The following is a 22,301-nucleotide window of genomic DNA, read 5'->3' on the forward strand; positions in this document are numbered from 1 at the left end:
GTAAAAAGTGATTTTTTGCGACGGTTAAATAATCAGTCGCAAAAAAATAGACGCAAAAAGTCTAATTTCTAGTAGTGAGTTATGGCCGGAAAGATTTTGCTTATGTTTTGTTGTAACTTTTTTTTTTATTTTTTTATTTTTATGGACAAAATAGAATTATTATTGATGAAGGAACATAAAGTATAATTTGATGAATTTGATGTTTATTATGACTTAAGTTTGATGGGAGGAGTAAGATTCATAAATTTGTATTTAACGATTAAAAAATATAAAAAAATATGATAAATTATAATCGGTAAGGAGTATCGTCACGTGATTCTCCTAGAGCAACTAACATATTTTCCTTTAATTCCCTACTTTTGATTCTACCACGGACGCTGCTTTTGTCCAATCTCACTTTTTGACTATTTTTTTGTTTTTTTATTATCAAACTTATGCTTTTTCGAAATTTATATTTTATATTTAAATAATTTTTAACTTATTTTTGAAATATATTTTCAAAATAGGTAAAGCACTAATAAATTCTAAAATATGATCTTATGAATTGTTTAGTCTTTCATTGCTTCTTATGAACCCAAAGATCCGATTAAAGTGGAAATTAAACAAAAGAGTAGTTACTTATACGTTTGAGTTTAATTTTTTAGGAATGAAAGTGAGTTTCATCAAATGTGAAATTACACATTTGGACAATCCGTATTGTAGAAGTTTTGGATTTTCTCTTATTTTGGAACAAATCTCACGTTACGAATAAGAACGTAACACTCCAATATAACACACACAAAAATTCATTAGTGTACTTTTCCTAAACGTAACATTCTAAATCAATATAATCACAAATGTAACACTCCAATATAACATATAAAAAATACTAAAAACCTCCTTAGTATACTTTTTTCTAAATATAACATTCACAGTTTGAAATTATACATTTACCCAAAACTTAGTAAGATATTTTTGTACTCATTTTGGAATAGTTTGAAGAATTCCACATCTTTTTTTGGAGGGTTATGTTCGGAAAAAGTACACAGAATTTTTTTTGTATGTTACATTGGAGTGTTATGTTTAAAAAAAGTATACTAAGAATTTTTTTAGAATGTTACTTTGGAGTGTTACGTTTGAGTGTTACATTGGAGTGTTACAGTTTGAAATTATACATTTATCCAAAACATACTAAGGAGTTTTTGTACTCTTTTTGAAATGTTTGAAGAATCCCACATCCTTTTGGAATGTTTGAAGAATCTCATATTTCAAGTCATTTTTGTACTCATCTTGGAATGTTTAAGAATCTCACATTTTAAGTTGTTCCAAATAAAAAAGATTTTCATATAAAAATTCATCCAAAATTTGATTCTCATAAATTGTGTATCTTACCTTTTTATTACAAAAAATAAAAAAAGGAAACATAATAGAAATAAGAATATAACTGCAAACCCAATTTCCAAATAATATATTAAATATACCTTTCCAAAATCAATGGGACTAATTGGTTTATAAAAAAATTCTTGAAACTAAACAGAACACCATTCCTCAAGATGAGATTTATAGATGAATTTTTCAATATAGTCACGGCTGTTTTTAATAAAGTAATTGAAGTCAAAAATACAATTTTAAATTTTAAACTATATATTTAAAATACAACTTTACAAAATAATAAATATATAAAAAATAAATTCAAAATAATTTTAAGTAAAAAAATTATATAATACACACCTTAAAAAAGACATGTATCATACGTCTACTTATGATTTTTGTGATCTTTGATTATAATAAATAAAATTTCCTTTGTTGCTCAAAAAGATTTTTTTTTTTTGATGGTGTTTGTTATGACTTTATTTGGACTCAATACAGTGTTGATAATAATTTAATTATGACATATTGTGATTGTTATTTTAGTTATGATCGAAAAGGTTTTGCTTATGCCTCAAGTGATGTTTGGTTGTAAACTTTATTTTATTTTATTTTATTTTATTATGGGCAAAATAGAATTATTAATGATGAAATTGGTTATGACCTATTTTGGTGTTGATTATGAGTTAATTATTGTATGGGGAGCAAATATTCAGGCAAGTCCGTACTCATTTCTTCCAAGCTCTTTGTCTGTCTAATCGACCTGCGAGCACAACGACGGTGAGCTACCCGGCGGTGTGTGGCCGGAAAACCCCTCCGATGGTCAAGTTAGCACACACTCAGGTAGAGAGAAAGACAGGAGAGTTGAGTGTAAGTGTTTTTCTCACCAAATGAGCATCTGTCCCAGCGTGGGGGCGCAGACTCGCTTATATACCTTCTGCGCCCCAAATCTACTCCCATTAGTCTCTCGACACATGGTGCTGCTATCCCATCTGTCAACACAAATCTAGCTGAACATCACCTAACTGCCAACCCACACACTGGGAGCTCGGCAGCCGGGCTACAGCATCTCGGCTGTCAACGGCCGTGCTGCGCAGCTAGCCAGAGCGCTCCGCTCGCCAAGCTCAATGACGACCGATCTCGGTTGCATTCCGGCTTAGCCGAGCTCGGGATAAGTCATGTTGGTTAGCCGTCGGTCTTCTTGCCGAGCTAACGCATGAACCGTGGAACCTAGTGAGGCAGCGGACATCTCGGCCGAACCTCACTTGACCGCTAGTACGACATCAATTATGCAACTATGCCATTATCGAGAAAGTAGCTTGGTTTCACAGCAACTATGCCATTATCGAGCGAAAATCCTTTCTGGATGGGCTCAGGCTACCACGGCCCAAATGTGTTCGGCCCACAATTTGTCCGACCCTTACCACGGCCCAATCCAAATCATAAATCTCCCTCTCAATTATGACAACCAATTTGGCCACCGTGGCTCATGTTAATACAATTCTTAAGCAAAATAATTACACTAACATGTGTTTTCAAACTGTAGTTCAGCAATTAATTCGAATTAAAGAATCTATTCAGAATCTTGAACAGAATTACATGGATAAGGACAAACCCGAAGAGCCTATCCATAAAACAATATGAAACCACCTCTAGAACTTATAAATTTTAAATTAAAATTTTACTAAAAAGAATGATGAATTCTAGATAATATTGTTAAGAGAATAAAGAATATTAATATCTCTTCATCTGAAAACAATATCAATATTTTATCTGCTCAACCTGGAGTGGTTTCAGAATCTGAAACTGATTTAGATCCTACCCAAATCATTCAAATTCAGCATAGTCTTCAATATATCAAAGACTCAATTAACAAAGTTAATTATTCGGGAGGAACTAGTAGGACTACTTTTGCAGGACCTAATCGGTATTATTATCAAAGATTAACCCCTTAGGATATTTTGTATGAAGAAGATTTTCTTCATTATCAGAAATCTTACCATGGTAACACTATTGATGAATGAAACATAGATGGTATATCTGAATATCACATCTTTGAAACTGTATATCAAATGTTTATGTATGCTTGTATCTGTAAGCAAAATGATAATTCTGATCGGCAAATAACCTCTTTTATAGTCATTGGCTTTACGGGAATCCTAAAGGGACGATGGGATAATGTTCTCACCAAAGCATAACATTTTGAAATCCTTGATGTTGTCAAGGTTGAGGTTAATCCTCTTACCCATCTAAACCAGTCTAGAGAAGATGTTGTTTATACACTCTCTCAAGCTATTTTACACCATTTTACACTTGGAGTTCTGACACTGATAGAGGTCGTGAACTTTTACATAATTGGAGATGCCTATTTCTCACTCACTTTCATTGGTACAAGGATGTTTTTCTTATGAAAGTCATGCAACGTTCCGACGCTAATAGTGAACATTGGAGGGCCAAATTTATCGATGGCTTACCGAACCTTTTTGCTGAGAAAATCCGCAAAAAGCTTAGGGACAAACATGATGGCCTAAGCATAACATATCACCAATATAACTATGATCAATTGATTTCCATAGTAATCCTTGAAGGTCTTGTATTATGTTAGACCTTAAACTTCAGCTGTCACACCCCGAATTTTATTGCTTGAATACATTATCAAATTTCTTATAAACATCCATTTCTAAATTATAATTATAGGAATCAGACAAGTTTGGTAGAATAAATAAGGTTCTCTCTCGCATAATTACAATGATTGAAATGTTCTGCACAAATGTTCACAATACATGCCTCAAGACTTACATAAAAGGTTACTCAATAATCAAATACAATAAAAGGATAACATCCTTATTACAACATTCCAACACTTCATTTACAATAAGTCTTAATGAACTAGGACTTCATGATCTTCAAATTGTTGCACCAACTTCGTTCATGTAAAAATGGTTAAACAACATGTGATGAACACTAGGTCCAGTGGGGATCTACAATGATTTCCGACAATAAGATCAATAGATAAATGTGATCATGAATGCTATCAAGTGATACATACATAATTAATGTGTCCTTTGTATGGAAAATAGATTACATAAATAGATAAGCTTTTCATAAAATCCCACTTGCCATTTCATTGAAACCTCCTTTGTTAACTATTTATCTTACAAAATTCAGTCCAGCAATTCCTTTAAATCTTGTCTCCTTAGATAAAGGTTTAAACCTACTTATCATTTATTACTTCTAGTTCTCCTTTCACACTCATTAATTCCCCAAAATACTAAACACTTGCAAGCCATAACACATTTCACATATGATAGTTATTCTATTTGATTTGTTTTCCATCTTGTCTCATTTCCATGTTTTGCTTTCTAAATACGATTCTTCATCTCAACATAATCCACATAACACTAGACTCATGCATAAGTCAACAAATTCCAAATAATTGAGTTACAAGAATTAACTCACTAACAATGTATTCCACCTTACACACTTCAACTTTTACATCTAATAATTTTCACAATCACATAACGGAATTATCACAAGATTCTCTACAAATATCCATAGGCCAATAACCGGCTTCACTAAGCCATACCAACACAATTTAACGGGTGATACTCCGGAAGGAAGGCGGAACCTTGATATAGCCTAACAATCCACACGCTTTATCGGATGCTACTCTAGAGGGAAGACAGAACCTTTTTCAAGCGCTACACTTTACCGGTCACGAGCTGGAAGGAAACGGACCCTCTTTCCAAACTTTATTCCACAATTCATCATTTTAGTTCAAAAACCAAATCATGTCCACAACACATAACAATTAAAGTAAAATTTATCTTTATGCAAGAACATAATTTGTTATCCACAATATCCCCATTTAATTCCATACACATTACATAGTTTATTACACCCATTTCTCATTATCCATTTACTATACATGAATCCCATTGCTCAATAATCATTCTCATGACATTTAATAATCAATGTTTAGACCCAATTCAACCAAACCTCAACTCAATTTCAAGAATTTAAGGTTAATTGAAGAAAATCCCTTGTTTAATTAAAATTTAAAACTAGGGTTTGAACAAAAATTGGGGCTTTTCATTTTCAAAGGTGTAATCATATTTCAATAGCTCAAAACTTCCATAATCAACTTAAAATCATAGGTGATCTCTTTTGAGTTAGAAACCCTAACATTTCTCTACATGTATTTCAAGAAATCTCTTTCAACTTAAGATTTATGCAATAAAAACATATTACTCATCTATTTATACGAAAATATTCAAGAGCAGCAAAGAAATCCCTATCTCTAGCAAGGAAAGGAAGAAACCCGGAAGACCAACCTCAATGAAAACAAGATCCACTCAGATTAATAGAAAGCCCTCATTGTGCTCATCATTTTTGTACAAGGAACTAGGGTGAGATTCTGATGCTAAGGAAATGAAATCTAGGGTTTAATGAGCTTGGAGCTCAACAATGGCTAAAAGAGAGGGAGAGGAGAGAGAAAATTCTGGAAAGAATAAAGAAAAGTCGTCCAAAAATGACTTTTTAATGTGTTGATCCTAAACAGACCGCTTGAGTGAACATTTTACCGCTCGAGTGGTGAACGCAATCTCTCAGAAGTTTTGTAGGTCTACAGTGAAAATACTAGGAGCCTCGCATCTCGGCTCAATTGACCACTTGACTGCTCTTGTGGTCACCCTAGACGCAACTAGTCACACAACACAGTTCCTCCCAGCACATCAACCTTATTTCCATAAGTAAGTACTTTTATTTAGCTTCTTATATTTATATTTCATTTACTTAAGTTTATAATGTAAATAAGGAAATACCTCCTATTTGGATTCAAAGAAAAATACAAAAAAATAAAAATCCAATTAAATCAAAAAGTGACTCCCCTAGTTTTAGGCCTCGTTTGGGAATAGGCTAATTTAGTAACTTTTTGGCTATTTGGCTAAAAAGGTAGGTAAAAAAAACTTGTATGTTTGGGATGACTTTTTGGCTAATTACGAAAAGATGTGCAAAAAGTAGAGAGAAAAGAGAATCTTTGACTTTTTGGTATGGGTTGTTGGCTTTCTGGTTAATTTAGTAACCTTTTAGCTAATTGGCTAAAATAGCCTCTTGCCAAACGAGGCCTTAGTATAAAAATAATTTTTCGATGGGAATTTACAAGTTTGACGTTGAAGTAAAGTGATTAATATCTTGTAAAAAAATCCCATAAAATCAAATTAGACTATTTAATGTATAAGAAACAATTACCGCCAAATATTATTTTCAAAATCGTAAGTTTTGAAAAATCTAATTTTTACACTTAGAAAATTTTCAAACTAAAGTCCAATTTTTGACAGAAAACTTGGATCTCGACTCGGACCATTACACATCAAATGAAAAAATAAAATCTAACAGGACGCAAAGAATTAGGTGAATTTTGTGATCAATTTACCTATGAAACCAAACTTGAATATCCGAAGAAACCAAAACAGCAAAGAAAAATGAAATCCTATAAAAAAAATTTAAAAAAGGAAAAAGAAGTATTATCCTAAAGAAAGATCCTCAATCTCTTATTGGAAAAACAAGAAAAAACAATCTATAACCACAAAAAAATAAATCAATCGCAAAATGTTACAGGTGTGGTAGAATTGGCCATTATGCCAATAAATGCAGGACCAAACAAAAGATTAAAGAGCAAAACCTTGATGAAGGGTTAAAACAACAATTACACAAAATCATGTTATATTCTTTTGAATTTGAACATCCTTCAGATAATGATGAAGAATTAGCTGAATTATGTTATGACATCGAATCATCAGAAAATGATGAGCAGCCAAATTGCCGTTGCTCAAATATTAATCAATGTTCTATATCCAACAATAATTATTGGAAAGCCATTGTCGAAATGAATGGTCTCAATATAGAAGGACCAAGTATCTATGTTCTCTCTGAAAATCAAAAATCACTTCTGAAAGTCATTAATAAAATTCAAGATCCCGAAATAAAGCTTAAAATGTTAGAAGTTTGTTATTCTGAGGCTAAAAAAGCTAAATCTGAAAATTTATTATCAGCTAATATTTACAACATGAAAGAGTTCATGAATCGTTTCGAGTCCACATCCAAATATGAAACTAGACTCGTAGGCATTACAGATTTAAATGCATAAATCAATTTGCAAAAAATATAATTGAATGATTTAAAATCTTCTCATCTGAAATCCCTTTTAGACATTATTCAAATAAACCAACAACTCTCGACTCTAAAAGAGGAAAAGAAAGATAAACAAGAAATTAATTTTGGAATCCAACAACAATTTGAAAAGGTTGAACCGTATTTATTATTGTTAAATCAAGTTACCTATCAAAAATGATATATCCAAGTTACTTTTGTTATAGAAAAAGAATTCATTCTTGAAAAAGCCATTGCTTCTTGTAGAAAGTGTTGCTGACATGAACTGTATTTAGGAAGAATTAATTTCTACACAGCATTTTTAAAAAACTACACAATCAGTCATCAATGCAAGTGGAACTACAATGATAATCAAATATGAGCTACTTGAAGTATTAATCTGCAACCAAGGAATCTATCTTCCTACATCTTTTGTTCTTATAAGAAATATGTCCCAGACCATTATATTGGGAACACCATTCTTACGTCTATTAATGCCTATAGACAAAATTGATTCAACATGAATCCATACTACTATCAATAATCAATCAATTGTTCTTGAATTCATAACTGAACCATATACAAAGAAATTAGACTAGATCAAGGATCTTGTCAATTTTAAAGAAAAACAACTGAACTTTTTTCAAAATGAAGTTTTTTTATTTAATAATTGATCAGAAATTACAACAATCTATCATTCAACAACATATTAAGAAGATTGAAAAAGAATTCCAATATGAAATCTATAGTGACATTCCTAATGCATTGTGGGACAGAAAGAAACATGTAGTTTCTCTTTCGTGAACCCGATTTTGATGAACACCATAGTCTAACTAAGGCTAGACCTAGTAAGATGAAATCTGAGTATTTGGAATTATGCAAAATTAAAATTGATAGTCTTCTTTAGAAAAAGCTCATTAGACCTAGCTACTCTCCTTGGAGTTGTATAGCATTTTATGTTAATAAAAATGCAGAAAAAGAAAGAGGTGTGTCAAGATTGGTTATTAATTATAAATATCGTAATAATGCCCTCAAATGGATAAGATATTTGATTCTGAATAAGAAAGATATTTTAGATTGACTTTAGGATGCTGTCATCTTTTCTAAATTTGACTTAAAATCTGGATATTGGCAAATCAAAAAAATGAATGATTTAAATCATTGGGATGAATCCATAATGGGTCGCACGAGCCCGAAAAACGCAGTCTAGTCCAAGACAACTTACTGCGCTTATTCGTTAATAGTTAATGATGTCTTAATGTAATTTGACTTCATTTGGGATGTAGGTTGGTTTTTTGCCTTTTTGACATTTTTGCTATTTTAGTCTAGGGCTAAAAAGTATTGTTTGGGTTAGACTTTTGGCTTTTTTGACTTTTGTGAGAGAAAAAAATGAAATGATGATGGTTTGAATGTGACATTTTGTCTTATTGACTTCTTAAGTTATTTTATCTTTTTGTGGCTATTTTAGCCTTTAAGCCCCAAAAACCTTTATTCCAAAAAAGGGCTTTATTTTAAAAATAATAATAAGGAAAATAATATATAAGTCTATTTTTTTAATTAATTTTTTAGATTTAATGATGTGTAAGTGAAATGATTGATTTATGATTATAAGAGATATAAAAAACATTACTTCAAATATTCTAATTAGTTGTCACATTATTAAATTTGAGAAATACCTCTTGAGAGGGTAATTTATAATTGGGCCGACCTAAAGGCTTCTTTGTGAGTTGGGCCGCACAATGGACCGGGGTAAGAGTTGATATAGCTCGGTCTTAGAGCTAACGAGCTTGACCCAGGCAAAGTTCGAACTGAGCTATGGATTGAGGAGCTTGGGCCTTGCGTGATCGACCTCATCTTGGTTAGCCCGGTGAGGGACTGCTGCAGTTAGCTCGGTTTGAACAACTAGAACCAAGGTGTACATGGACAAGGACCGAGCTAGGCATTGCGTATAGAATCACCGAATTGAGTATGTCAAAGGGCAAGTGTTAGCTCGGTCATACTGTTATCCAGTCGTGGTAAAACCATCTCACTTTGGTTTAAGTAGTGAGGAGGGTGTTGAAGGATAAGCATTATCTTTCAGAAGCGTGATTCCTAGCAGGACTCTACATTGAGGAATAAGAGTCCTATTAGGATTGTGCCAGGCAAAATCTATAAAAGCTCACAACAGAACCTATGTAGAGGTAACACAACTTTGATTCTCGAATACACAGAGCTTTTGTCTATTTGTCTATTTTGCTGACTTAGGCATCAGAGAGGTATCCGGCACACACCCGCCAGCTAGCTCACGTTTGTGTTTTCAGGGAGTAAAGCAATGACGCTCGGAGGAGTGCATACTTGATCAACTAGATTATACGAGAAGATGAAATCCGAGTATTTGGAATTATGCAGAATTGAAATTGATAGTCTTTTTTAACAAAAGCTTATTAGACCTAGCTACTCTCTTTGGAGTTGTATAATAAAAATGCAAAAAAAGAAAGAGGTGTGTCAAGATTGGTTATTAATTATAATATCTTAATAATGCCCTCAAATGGATAAGATATCCGATTCTGAATAAGAAAGATATTTTAAATTGACTATAGGATGCTGTCATCTTTTTTAAATTTGACTTAAAATTTGGATATTGGCAAATAAAAAAAATGAACGATTTAAATCATTGAGATGAGATCTATAATGGGTCACACGAGCCCGAAAAACACAGTCTAGTCCAAGACAACTTACTGCGCTTATTCATTAATAGTTAATGATGTCTTAATGTAATTTGACTTCATTTGGGATGCAGGTTGGTTTTTTGACTTTTTGACATTTTTGCTATTTTAGTTTAGGGCTAAAAAGTATTGTTTGGATTAGACTTTTAGCTTTTTTGACTTTTGTGAGAGAAAAAAATGAAATGATTATGGTTTGAATGTGATATTTTATCTTATTGACTTCTTAAGTTATTTTATCTTTTTGTAACTATCTTAGCTTTTTAGCCCCAAAAACCTTTATGCCAAACGAGGGCTTTATTTTAAAAATAATAATAAGGAAAATAATATGTAAGTCTATTTTTTTAATTAATTTTTTAGATTTAATGATGTGTAAGTGAAATGCTTGATTTATGATTATAAGAGATATAAAAAATATTACTTTAAATATTCTAATTAGTTGTCACATTATTAAATTTGAAAAATACCTCTCATTTTAAAACTTAAATAATAATGTTTTAATAAGAGTTGGTTGATTTGACTTCGACTTTGACATTTTTTTTAATAGTAGTTTTCCGAGTTTCGTTTGTTTTGGTCAGTGACTCAGCGTGAATGCAGCTATTGTGCTTGTGTATTCCCACCCTCTCTTTCTCAGCATCTTCATCTAGGCCAACCCCTCTTTAATTCGAGAAGTTGTTGTGTATTTCCTCTTTAAATTTGATAGTGGGAATGAAATTCATAAATTTACGTTGAATGATTAGAGAATACGAGGGATATAATAAATTATAATTTGTAAAAAGTAGCGTCGCGTAACATCCGGGAGCAATTAATAATTTTTCCTTTAATTTCCTACCTGCACTTCTTTCATTATGATTCGACGACTGGAATTGGGATGCTAGCCTGTGCAACGGCAGCTGTTGTGCGGAAAAATGGGTTAATTTCGAGATTCATTTTAATAATTTAAATCATTCACATTTTAGAATACATAAGGTAAAACATGTTTATAAAAAATTAAATTAATCGAATATCGTTTGTCCATTCATCTACTCACATTTGTATCTATAAAAATAAATAATAATTGTAATTTAAAGTATTAAGATGAACACAAACGTGAGTGGATGAATGGGCAAACGATATCCGATTAATTTAATTTTTTACAGACATGTTCTACTTGATGTATTCTAAAATGTAAACAGTTTGGATTATCAAAATAGACCAAAAAATGAGCCTATTTTTCTGCACAACAGATGCTGCTGCGTAGGCTGCGCAATAGCATCCCCAAATTCAATTTGACCACCGACCCTGCTTTTGTCCAATCTCACTTTTTGACTATTTTTGTAAGGTAAATTACAAATATACTTTCTGAGCTTTGATTAAAATACAAATCACCTTTTGTGATTTTGAAAATTACATTCCATCTCCTGAGGTTTCTAATTTCATAAAAAATCGTTCATTTTATTAAGAAATCATTAAGTCAATTAACCGTTTTTAATAATATTAGAAATATGTTTCAATTAATAATTTAGGTAATTTTATTATTATATAGGAGAGCAATTATGAATTTTTTTTTTTAGTTAATTTTGTTAAATAAAAAATTCTAATAAGGAGGTATTTGTAATTTTCTAAACCACATAGGACAATCTGTACTTTAAGCAAACTTCAAGAGGTGTATTTGTAATTTATCCATTTTTTTTATTATCAAACTTATGCTTTTTTGAAATTTATATTTTATATTTAAATAATTTTTAACTTATTTCTGAAATATATTTTCAAAACATCATTACGGCTTTTTTAATAAAGTAATTGAAGTCGAAAATACAACTTTAAATTTTAAATTATATATTAAAAATACAAATTTACAAAATATAAATATATATAAAAGAAATTCGAAATAACTTTAAGTAACAACATTATATAATACACACCTTAAAAAAGACATGTATCATACGTTCACTTATAATTTATGTGATTTTTAATTACGATAAATAAAATTTTCTTTGTTGCTCAATATATATATATATATATATATTTTGTGTGTGTTTGTGGTGTTTGTTATGACTTTATTTGGATTCAATACGGTGTTAGTTATGATCTATTATAATTGTTATGCCTCAAGTGATGTTTGGTTGTAAACTTTTTTTATTTTTTCTTCAGCAAAATATAAATTATTATTGATGAAAGAACATAAAGTACAATTTGACCAGGTTATTGGTTATGACTTATTTTGGTGTTGATTATGACTTAGTTATAATACATTGTGATATTGATTATCAGCTATTGTGATTATTATTTTAATTATGAAAAAAAACAATATTTGGTTATATCTTAAATTGTATTTAGTTATGACTCATTATATATATATTTTTTAAGTTACAACTAAACATAATTTAATTATAATATTTATCGTATCAATATTACAAATTGTCATAATGTATATACACACCAAAAAAAATAGTGTATTATAAAAGGAAAATGCTCCGGTGTACAATGCACATCTTATGCGACCCTATTATAAAATTACGTAAGTTAAATACAAATTTAAGTAAGTTCGTGAAAATTTAAGACTAATGCAAATTTATGTTCAATTTACACATTTTTGTGAAATCACAAGTTCTTAAAGAATTAGGCAATTTTATGATAGGATTGCATATGGTGTGCATGCATACTGGAGAATTTTCCATTATAAAATGACATTTTTTAGTTTAGAATCATGTAAAATATACTGAATTTGGTAAATAAAAATAAAAATCCCCACTTTCTCAGTATCAGTCTAACCTTGCCCAGAGTAGTGCTAAAACGGGCAAACCTTTATGGGTTGTATCCGAAGACATGGAAGGAGATGTTTTTATGTCAATGATAGAAGCCTAAGCTCATGGAATTGTTGATCTTGTAGTAGTTTAATGACAATAGCATGGATATGGATTTTGTGCAACACAAATCCGTGATTTGAGATTTTATCTTCTTACCGAGTTTAATATTCTATTTGTTAGGTTTTTATTATTGGCAATCCCGTTTGACAAAATTCCTTTAAGTTGTATTTATTTTCGCACTTTTTATTTCCGTGAGACTATGAATGTTTAGATGCGAATCTAACCCGAATTGTGTCGTGCAGAGAAGTTTTGTGATGTTAATTCTTTCAAGATTGTCACTTCGTTGATTATGACGAGGATCGAGCTGCCCGGTCAGCTCGCGGGGGTCGAGGGGACAGCGCCACGGCGGGGTCGAGGGGCAGCGCCCCCGAAGCAAAATGCAAAAATGCATTCAAAGTTGCTTCCCCGCTCGAGCGTCCATTCCCCCGCTCGAGCGGAGAATGGTGATTTCCAGAAGTATGCGTGTCTGCAAAAATACTGTGATTTGTGTTTTTACGCTCGAGCGTCGAAATCCCGCTCGAGCGTACATCCTGGTTTGGAACACGTCATATAGTGTCCCCGCTCGAGCGTCAATTCCCATGCTCGAGCGGACCTCGCGATTTCAGATTCTATAAATTCTCAAGTTGCTCCAAATCTAGGATTACTTCTCCAGATCTTCTTCTTGGGTTCTAGGGTTTATATCTGGGGATATTTTGCTAGCTTTTTTTGATATTTTGATTGAGTATTCAACTCATGGTTTAAAGAGTATACATCAAAGGATTATTTGTTTGTTCTACACAAAAGAGAGAGTTGTTCTTCGGTGGATTCTGAAGAATTTGAGCCTGAAGCTTTGGTGGATTCTGGAGTGGCTCATTGTCAAGACAATTCCGAGGTGAAGACGGGGTTGGAAGAGACACATAGAGGTTGGTTCAATTCGGGCTTGGATTTGCTAGGTAATTGAGAGTATACCTGTGTAATTCCTTTATATCTTCTTAGTGGATTGTTTTGTGGCTGTTGCCTGTAATTTTTTTTATCACAATTGGAGGTGTCCAATTGTGATTTTTTCACGTAAAATCGTTGTGTCGATTTGTCTTGATTATTTAATTAGGATTGTTGTTTACTGCTTAAAATTGATACATAATCACAAATCAACATCTATGGAATTTTTAGATTTTTCACTATTAAATAGAAGTAATTCATAATCATTTGGTTATGATCGATATAAACTAGCCCATTATGTCTAGTATTCAACATATTAAACAACTTATTAGAAATACAAGACAGCTAATCAGAAATGTCACGAAATCTCCCGCTCTTGGGGGATGCCCTCAGCGAGGAACATGTACTAAGGTGTATGGCGACTCATACACACAGAACGAGACACATACCTCTCAAAAGGGGTGGGATTGGATAGCCCTACCTCTTATAAAAGGTGTGTCATATTCTGTAAATAATTTTGGTATATTATAGACTATTATTATTTTTGATTACTCCCACCTTCCTAGCAGCTTCTTCAAAGCCCAAAATGTCAACAATCAATTATGGTAGCATTTACTCCTTAAAATGTCCATCCACTCGCTTTGAAGCTTCCATGATAAATCATAAATTAACAGGTAAATTATGGTAGCATTTCTTCACCTTATTTTATTTTTTACTTAGTTCTTCCTTTTAGATATATGGTTAGATATAGGCCCATTTTAGGAGCATGATTAAAAGTTAAAAAACAATTTATAACTTATTTTGAGTCACATTATATGCCATACAAAACAGTAAAAAAAAGTTAAAAAATTAATTTTTGACCATCTTTTCAAAACATTATAGATACATCTTCTATAAAATATCTATGATGCCTTGATAGATAGCATTCATCCCATTTGTCCTTAATTCTGTGGAGCTTTAATCCAGTGGACATTGTTAGAGCCTAACAAGCCTCCTCTTCCAATTCCCCATGTAGTTGTCAATTGTTCTTGGGTTTCAGAGGTGAAGACACTCGTAGTCAAAATTTGTTTTTAAAATTTAAGTAATTTTTTTTACTCATTTTCTCATTTCTATATTATATTGAAGTATATTTTCAAAACATGATTACGAATTAATTTTTTTTAATAAATTAATTGAAGTCGAAAACAAAATTTAAAATTTAAAATTGTATTTTTAAAATATCATTTTACAAAATAAAATATAAATATATATATATATATATATATATAAATTCAAAATAACTTTAAGTTGAAAAATTCCATGATACACATTTCAAAAAAGAGGTGTACTATATGTCCACTTACAATTATACCTAGTTAAAAAATATATATATCCACTTACAAGTTTTGTAGTCTTTGGTTTTGATCAATTGTTTTCTATGTATATTGAATTTTCATCAAACAAAATTTTCTTTGCCACTAAAAATAAAATTGTGGTATTTATTATGACTAATTACAGAGTTGGTTATGATTTAGTTATTATTGTTGTTATTTTAGTTATGATTCAAGATGTTTTGGTTATGACTCAATTGGTGATGTGACCCATTCTGGTAGCTGGTTATAACTTATTAGAGTTGTTATTATGTTTCAAATGACGTTCAATTATGACCTATTATATTTTTTTAGGTATGACTAAAAATATCATAAATTATACATGATATAAGCCCCTCAAAAAAATGTATTATAAAATAGACCCTTTCAAGTTTTAAAATTATGTAAAATATTCTGAACTTGATAAAAAATAAAAATAAAAATCTCCACTTTCTCAGCATTTGCGTCCAACTTTGCTTATCTAACCACTTTTCCCACACATTTGTACCCCCTTTCATATATATATATATATATATATTACCCCAACTTCCAATCAGCTTCTTCCATGCCGAAAATGTCCACAAACAGGTGTCCTTAAAATGCCCATTCACACTCGCTTTGAAGCTTTCAGGATAAATCATAAATCAACAGGTAAATTATGGGAGCATTTCCTCACCTTTATTTTATTTTATTTTTTATCCAGTCCTTCCTTTTCGATGTATGGTTACATATAGTTACATCTATAAAATATATATGATGCCTTGACAGATAGCATTCATCCCATCTCATAGCTCTTCTGTCCTTAATTCTTTGCAGAGCTTTAATCCAATGGGGATTGTTAGAGCCCAAGATGCCTCCTCTTCAGATTCTCCATGTAGTTATCATGTGTTCTTGAGTTTCAGAGGTGAAGACACTCGCAAGACGTTCACTGACCACCTCTACACAGCTTTAAAGCATAGAGGATTTCGCACCTTTAGAGATGATGACGAGATTGAAAGAGGAGAAACTATTAAGTTTGAATTGCATAAAGCAATTCAAGAGTCGAGGATTTCAATAGTTGTCTTCTCAAAAAACTATGCTTCTTCGAGCTGGTGTCTTGATGAACTTGTAATGATCCTCAAACGTAGAAGGACTACTGGGCATGTAGTGCTACCTGTCTTCTATCACGTGGATCCATCCCATGTGAGGAACCAAATGGAAAGTTTCGAAGAAGCATTCACGAGGCATGAAGAGAGATTCCGTACAGAAGGGGCTGAAAAAAAAGATGAATGGAAAGGCAAGATACAAGACTGGAGGGCAGCACTCAAAGAAGCTGCAGATTTAGCAGGGATGAGTTTACAAAATCAAGTTGATGGGTAATTTCCTCCTATGTCCTCTTTTAGCTAGGCATTATTTGCACCACCCTTTTTGGGATTTCATAATTAGAGCATTTCATACGAGGATCTTTTAGATTAAGAATTATTTAATCGAAATTTGAGATGATTTTTATTTTTATTTTTATTTTTTTTTAAATACATGAGTTTGACATCTTTTAATTTTTAGAGGTTAACCTTTAAATATAGGAGTTAAATTGTCCTCGAGGGAATATCCCAACATACTACAAGTCGATTTCTTTTTCAAATTGGTATAGGTTCACAAGACGTTCTTCGTAGCACTCTAAAAAAACTCAAACTTATTAACTACGATATTTTGAGTATGCTTCTCCCTTTTAATCTATTTGAAAAGATGATATGAAGTTATTCATTTGCAACCATAAAAATTTGGGTCAAGTACACCAAGACAGACCCCCTCAACTAGTAGTGTATATCACTTTACCCAATCTATGAATCTATGCCTACTGACCCTCTTTAAGTGTATATCACTTTACCCAATCTATGAATCTGTACCTGCTGACCCTCTTTAAGTATAAAAATCATACAAATTTACTAATTCTAGAGGTGGTCTAGATGGATGAAAATGATACACGTTTATAGTTGAAAGGGTCGAAAAGTATTGATTCATAGTTGTGGAGGGAAATGATATTTACTAATAGTTGAGGGGGGTTTTTGGTATAATTAACCCTAAAAATTTTATTGGAAAAAAAATTAGACTATTCTTCAAAAAATTTAATAGCTTAGCTTACTATATAAATAACAAATAAACCAAAAAAATTACAAAGCACATAAAACAATTTATATTAGAAAAAAAGAATATTGATGTACAACCATGATTGTGAAAACCCTTTCCTTTTCATCTAGGACTCATCCAATTGTTTCACTAAAGAGAATAACACAGCCATTTTGTTCATTATTGCATGAAAATTTATAATTAAGTTCTAGTCATGGCATTCTTATTGTGCATTTTTTTAAATCTTGATCTTATCTTCAGATTCGAGTCAAAATTTATCCACAAAATTGTAGAAGTGGTTGCAGACAAACTAAGATGCACAATCTTGGGCAATTCACCCTACTTGATTGGAATGCATTCTCGAGCCAAAAATATTGGGCTTTGGTTACAAGATGAGTGTAGTGATGTTGGTATAGTTGCAATTTGTGGGATAGGTGGAATAGGGAAGACAACCATTGCCAAATTTCTATATAATTCGAACTTCTCAAGATTCCAAGGTAGTAGTTTTCTTGCAAATGTAAGAGAAACTCTAAAACAACCAAATGGTTTACTTCAATTACAAAAACAACTTCTTTCAGACATTTTAAAGGGAAGAAAGACAAAGTTGTACAGTGTTGATCAAGGAATTGTTCATATTAAAGATGCATTATGTTGCAAAAGAGTTCTTGTAATTCTTGATGATGTGGATACAATGGACCAATTAGATGTAGTACTTGGAATGCGAGATTGGCTTTTTCAAGGTAGTAAAATCATCATAACTACTAGGCGTGAGCGGTTGCTAAGGGCTCATGAAGTTTGCCACATTCACAAGGTTGAAATTTTGGATTATGGTGAGTCCTTAGAGCTCTTTAGTTGGCATGCCTTTGGGAAAAACCGTCCCATTGATGGTTTCATAGAGGATTCAGAAAGGGTGGTACAATACTGTGGAGGGCTTCCACTAGCTATAAAAGTTTTGGGTTCTTCTTTGTCAGGAAAAAGTTTAAATGTTTGGAAAAGTCAATTGGAAAAATTGAAAGCAATCCCTGATTATGAAGTTGTTGAAAAGCTCAAAATAAGCTATGACTCTTTACCAGATGAACATGACAAAAATTTATTCCTCCATGTTGCTTGTTTTTTTGTTGGGATGGATGAAGATTGGGTAGTTACCATTCTAGATGGATGTGATTTTTACACAACAGTTGGGATTCAAAATCTTATTGATAGATGTCTGTTAGCAGTTGATGAACGCAAAAAGCTTGTGATGCATCAATTGGTTCAAGAAATGGGAAGAGAAATTGTTCGCCAAGAATCACCTAAGGAACTGGGAGAACGTAGTAGACTATGGAATCATAAAGATTCCTTCAATGTCTTGAGAGAAAATACTGTAAGAATAAATCCTACTCCTCATTTATATTTGAATGTATTTGTGTAGTTATTTATTATCAAAACATGATCCAAACTTAGAAACTTCATACCAAAAAAAAAATAAAAAATTCACAAGTTACATTGGTGGTGTTTTCATTTGAAATGAAAGTTACATATCATTTGGTATGAGAATTTTGTACAAAATAATTTTTTTTTTGGTGCATCGGAAAGTAATTGTGCAAAACATTTATTTGTATAGTGTTACTCTTCTTGATCAATGTCATATCTCTCTCATTCTTTGTCAGGGGACGGGAAAGATTGAAGGCCTCAAACTTGATATGAATTTTTTGGAGGATAAATATGACAGGACAGTCTTTGGTATCAAAAGAAAATGTCATTTTGAAGAATTCCTTAGCACAACATTGTTGTCAAATGTAGGAAATTCGTTTAAAAGACTTTGTTTTGGCACCTTTTCCTGGCAGACAGTAGGCACTGCTCCGGGAAATTCAGATAAGATAGCTTTGGAAGTTGATGCATTTGCAAGGATGCACAAACTAAAACTTTTGCAACTCAAAAATTTACAAGTCAATGGAAGCTTTGAAAATTTTCCGAAAGGATTACGATGGTTGTGTTGGCACGGATTCTCTTTCAACTTTATATGCGATGATTTCCCTTTGGATAACCTGGTTGTTCTTGACATGCAGTATAGCAACTTGCAAAAGGTTTGGGAAGGAACCAAGGTATGTTACTCATTTGTTTGTTTTCATTTCAATTTTGTTTGAGAGTTAAAAGAAACAATAACCAACATTTTTTTTTCTCTTACAGTTTCTCAAATCATTAAAAATCCTTGATCTTAGTCATTCCCACTGCCTTTTCGAAACTCCTGATTTCTTGGAAGTACCCAATCTTGAGCGACTAATACTTGAAAATTGTGCACGGCTGGTAGAGGTTCATGAATCTGTTGGACACCTTCAGAGACTTGTTTTATTAAATTTAAAAGATTGCAAAAATCTACGGAAGCTTCCAAGAAGCATTGTTATGCTTAAATTTTTGGAAACACTTGACATCTCAGGTTGCTCAAATATTAAGGAACTGCCACTAGACATAGGGACTATGGATTCTTTAACAAAGCTCAATGCAAATGGAATTGCCGCAAGTCAATTACTCTCTACCACTAAGGAGGTCAAACCATGGTATTCATTCATCTGGCCTTCTCTATCGAAACCAAGAAAAAGTGTAGAAATTTCATGTGCTCTTTTACCACGGTTTTTGGTACACTTAAGTCTTGTGGATTGCAATTTATCAGGGGATGCTTTTCCAAAGGATCTTAGCAACCTATCCTCATTGCAGATATTAAATCTGAGCAATAATCCAATTTGTAGCCTCCCGAATTGCATCGGAGGTCTTACTGGACTTCAGATCCTTGAATTAGATGAGTGTGAAAGGCTTCAATCACTTACAGTGGAGAAAAATTTGAAAATACTGTCGGCCGTTGGATGTACATTGGTGGCGAAAGTAACATTTCAATCATTTCCATCAACCATAGAATTAAAGCATCTTTACGATGCATATATAATGTGGCAGAATTTGAAGGATTTGTACTACTCAAAATGTGGGTTTAATCCAGGTCCATTTACCCTGGAATATAGTAGCACTTGGGAGAATCAATTTGTTGTGAAAAACTACTGGAGACCATTGCTAGTCTATGGTACGTGGGACAATATAATTGAGATTATGGGTGAGTTCAAGTTAGAACCTATAGGGATTATTGACGTGGAGATAATGAATAATTTGGGCTTGCCCAACTTAGGATCCATGGGAAGCCCAACTGTTATGCTTTCAAGCCTGTACTCAAAGAATTCAATGAAGCTTCCCCTACAGGTTTCTCTCTCTCTCTCTCTCTCTCTCTCTCTCTCTCAAAATAAACAAAAATAAAATAAATAAAAAAATTGCAAGGGTTAAATTATGGTTTCTTTGGTACAGGGGTGTCATGGTCGACATATATTTTACGCTTATCTTCCGGGAAGCGAGATTCCAACTTGGTTTAATCTTAAAAATACAGGATCTTCAATATCTTTTATTGTGCCATCGCATTTCAAAATTCAAGCCTTGAGTGTGTGTTCTATTTATGCACTTTCCAATAATACAAAATATCCCTACATTAGTAACGCACATACTATTATCAATAATAAGACGAAGAGTCTGATTTGGAGTCATTCCCCATCAGTTTTTGGCATTCCGGAAGGTGATGAGGATTTGATGTGGTTAAGCTATTGGAAGTTTGAAAATCAATTGGAAGGTGGGGATGAACTAAATATTTCAGTGGTTGGAAATGAAGATTTTCAAGTGAAGGAATTCGGAGTCCACCTTGTGTACAAGGAGCAAGAAGAGAAGAGTAGCCAATCAACTAGTGAAGAAGCATCCCAATTACAATTCTCTCTCTATGGAAATGTTGTTCCTGGAAATGCGTCTACAGTACATCCGGCGAGCAAAAAAGTCATCCGTCTTGGCGATCATTGGTTGAATTGTTCGATTTGTGACGGTCTATAACCTCAATCTTTGTGCACTAACTTGGCAATTGGTTGCTTCGGGACTAGTGAGAGATTTGGTAGGCAATAATTCTTGCTCTTTCTCCTTATAATTCTGTTATGTTGTGCGATGTTAATATGTTATATGTTAGATATTCTTCAGGATGTTAATGATTTTGAATAACTACAATGAATTTTCATTCTTTTCTCAGCATTTGTTGAAGTTGTTACTGGGTTATTTATTTTACTTTGGAATTACTGATATGTGCTTTGCTAACCAGTGTCAGTTTCAAGCATGGCAGAGGAAGTATTCTGCTTTATTTGGTTTGGAGATGGATGTGCTCTCTGGGGAGTCAATTCATTCATTGGAGAAGACAGTTTGCTAATGACTTGCTACTCATCTTGGTTTTGCTCTTATTCTAGTTGGATTTTATTGCTTAGTCGCTTGACAGAAGACTTTGTCGTTGATTAGTTAGTTTGAGAGAGTGTTTTGTAATTTGTTTTGATGCAATTGCTTATAGAGTCAATTCATTCATTGGAGAAGATAGTTTGCTAATGACTTGCTATTCATCTTGGTTTTGCTCTTATTCTAGTTGGATTTTATTGCTTAGTCGCTTGACAGAAGATTTTGTTGTTGATTAGTTAGTTTGAGAGAGTGTTCTGTAATTTGTTTCGATGCAATTGCTTATGCTTTGCTTGCTTCTTCTTTCCAATAATGTTCATTTTCTTTTGTCTTTGTTTTTGGTTAAGGTGTTTGCTCACAATTGGTTTACGGTATGTAACAACCTAATTGAGATGTTGCTTTTTCTTAAAGCTCTCTCTTTGGCTAATTTACTGCTGTTTGATACAACTTACTGCTAAAATATTAAGTTTGAAAAAATATTTGATAAAAATTTAAGTGATAACTCAAACAAGTATGTAATATGAATAAAATAAAATATATTATTTATTATTTTTAAACTTTTATCTTTCAATCTATATATTGTGGTTGTGACGATTAGGGGTGGA

At 32.3% G+C, this 22,301-nt stretch overlaps 1 protein-coding gene across 6 annotated transcripts; it reads left to right on the plus strand.

Annotated features, from left to right (window-relative positions):
* Positions 1–15,854: 15,854 nt before the first annotated feature.
* LOC114305635 (disease resistance protein RPV1) lies at positions 15,855–22,042 on the plus strand. Of its 6 annotated transcripts, XR_014329357.1 has the most exons (7): positions 15,855–15,966; positions 16,132–16,670; positions 17,683–18,784; positions 19,071–19,505; positions 19,591–20,646; positions 20,749–21,373; positions 21,575–22,042. XR_014329357.1 is itself a non-coding variant. In XM_082868641.1 (6 exons), exons 2-6 carry the CDS (start codon positions 16,144–16,146, stop codon positions 21,313–21,315), a joined length of 3,687 nt encoding a protein of 1,228 aa, XP_082724767.1. In that variant the 5' UTR covers positions 15,855–15,966; positions 16,132–16,143; the 3' UTR covers positions 21,316–22,042. The 6 variants fall into 6 exon arrangements, 3 of the variants coding, with proteins under 3 accessions (XP_082724767.1, XP_028106555.2, XP_028106556.2); XM_082868641.1 differs by having other exon boundaries at positions 20,749–22,042; XR_003644432.2 differs by lacking the exon at positions 15,855–15,966 and having other exon boundaries at positions 15,995–16,670.
* Positions 22,043–22,301: the final 259 nt, after the last annotated feature.

This window comes from Camellia sinensis, chromosome 5 (assembly GCF_055761805.1).
Source record: "Camellia sinensis isolate YWXY chromosome 5, ASM5576180v1, whole genome shotgun sequence".
NCBI lineage: Eukaryota > Viridiplantae > Streptophyta > Magnoliopsida > Ericales > Theaceae > Camellia > Camellia sinensis.

Coding starts and splice junctions, on each gene's coding strand:
- LOC114305635 (XM_082868641.1), top strand. CDS start 16,144: ATGGGGATTGTTAGAGCCCAAGATGCCTCCTCTTCAGATTCTCCATGT. Junction 16,671..17,682: donor TTACAAAATCAAGTTGATGG/GTAATTTCCTCC, acceptor TCTTATCTTCAG/ATTCGAGTCAAAATTTATCC. Junction 19,506..19,590: donor AGGTTTGGGAAGGAACCAAG/GTATGTTACTCA, acceptor TTTCTCTTACAG/TTTCTCAAATCATTAAAAAT.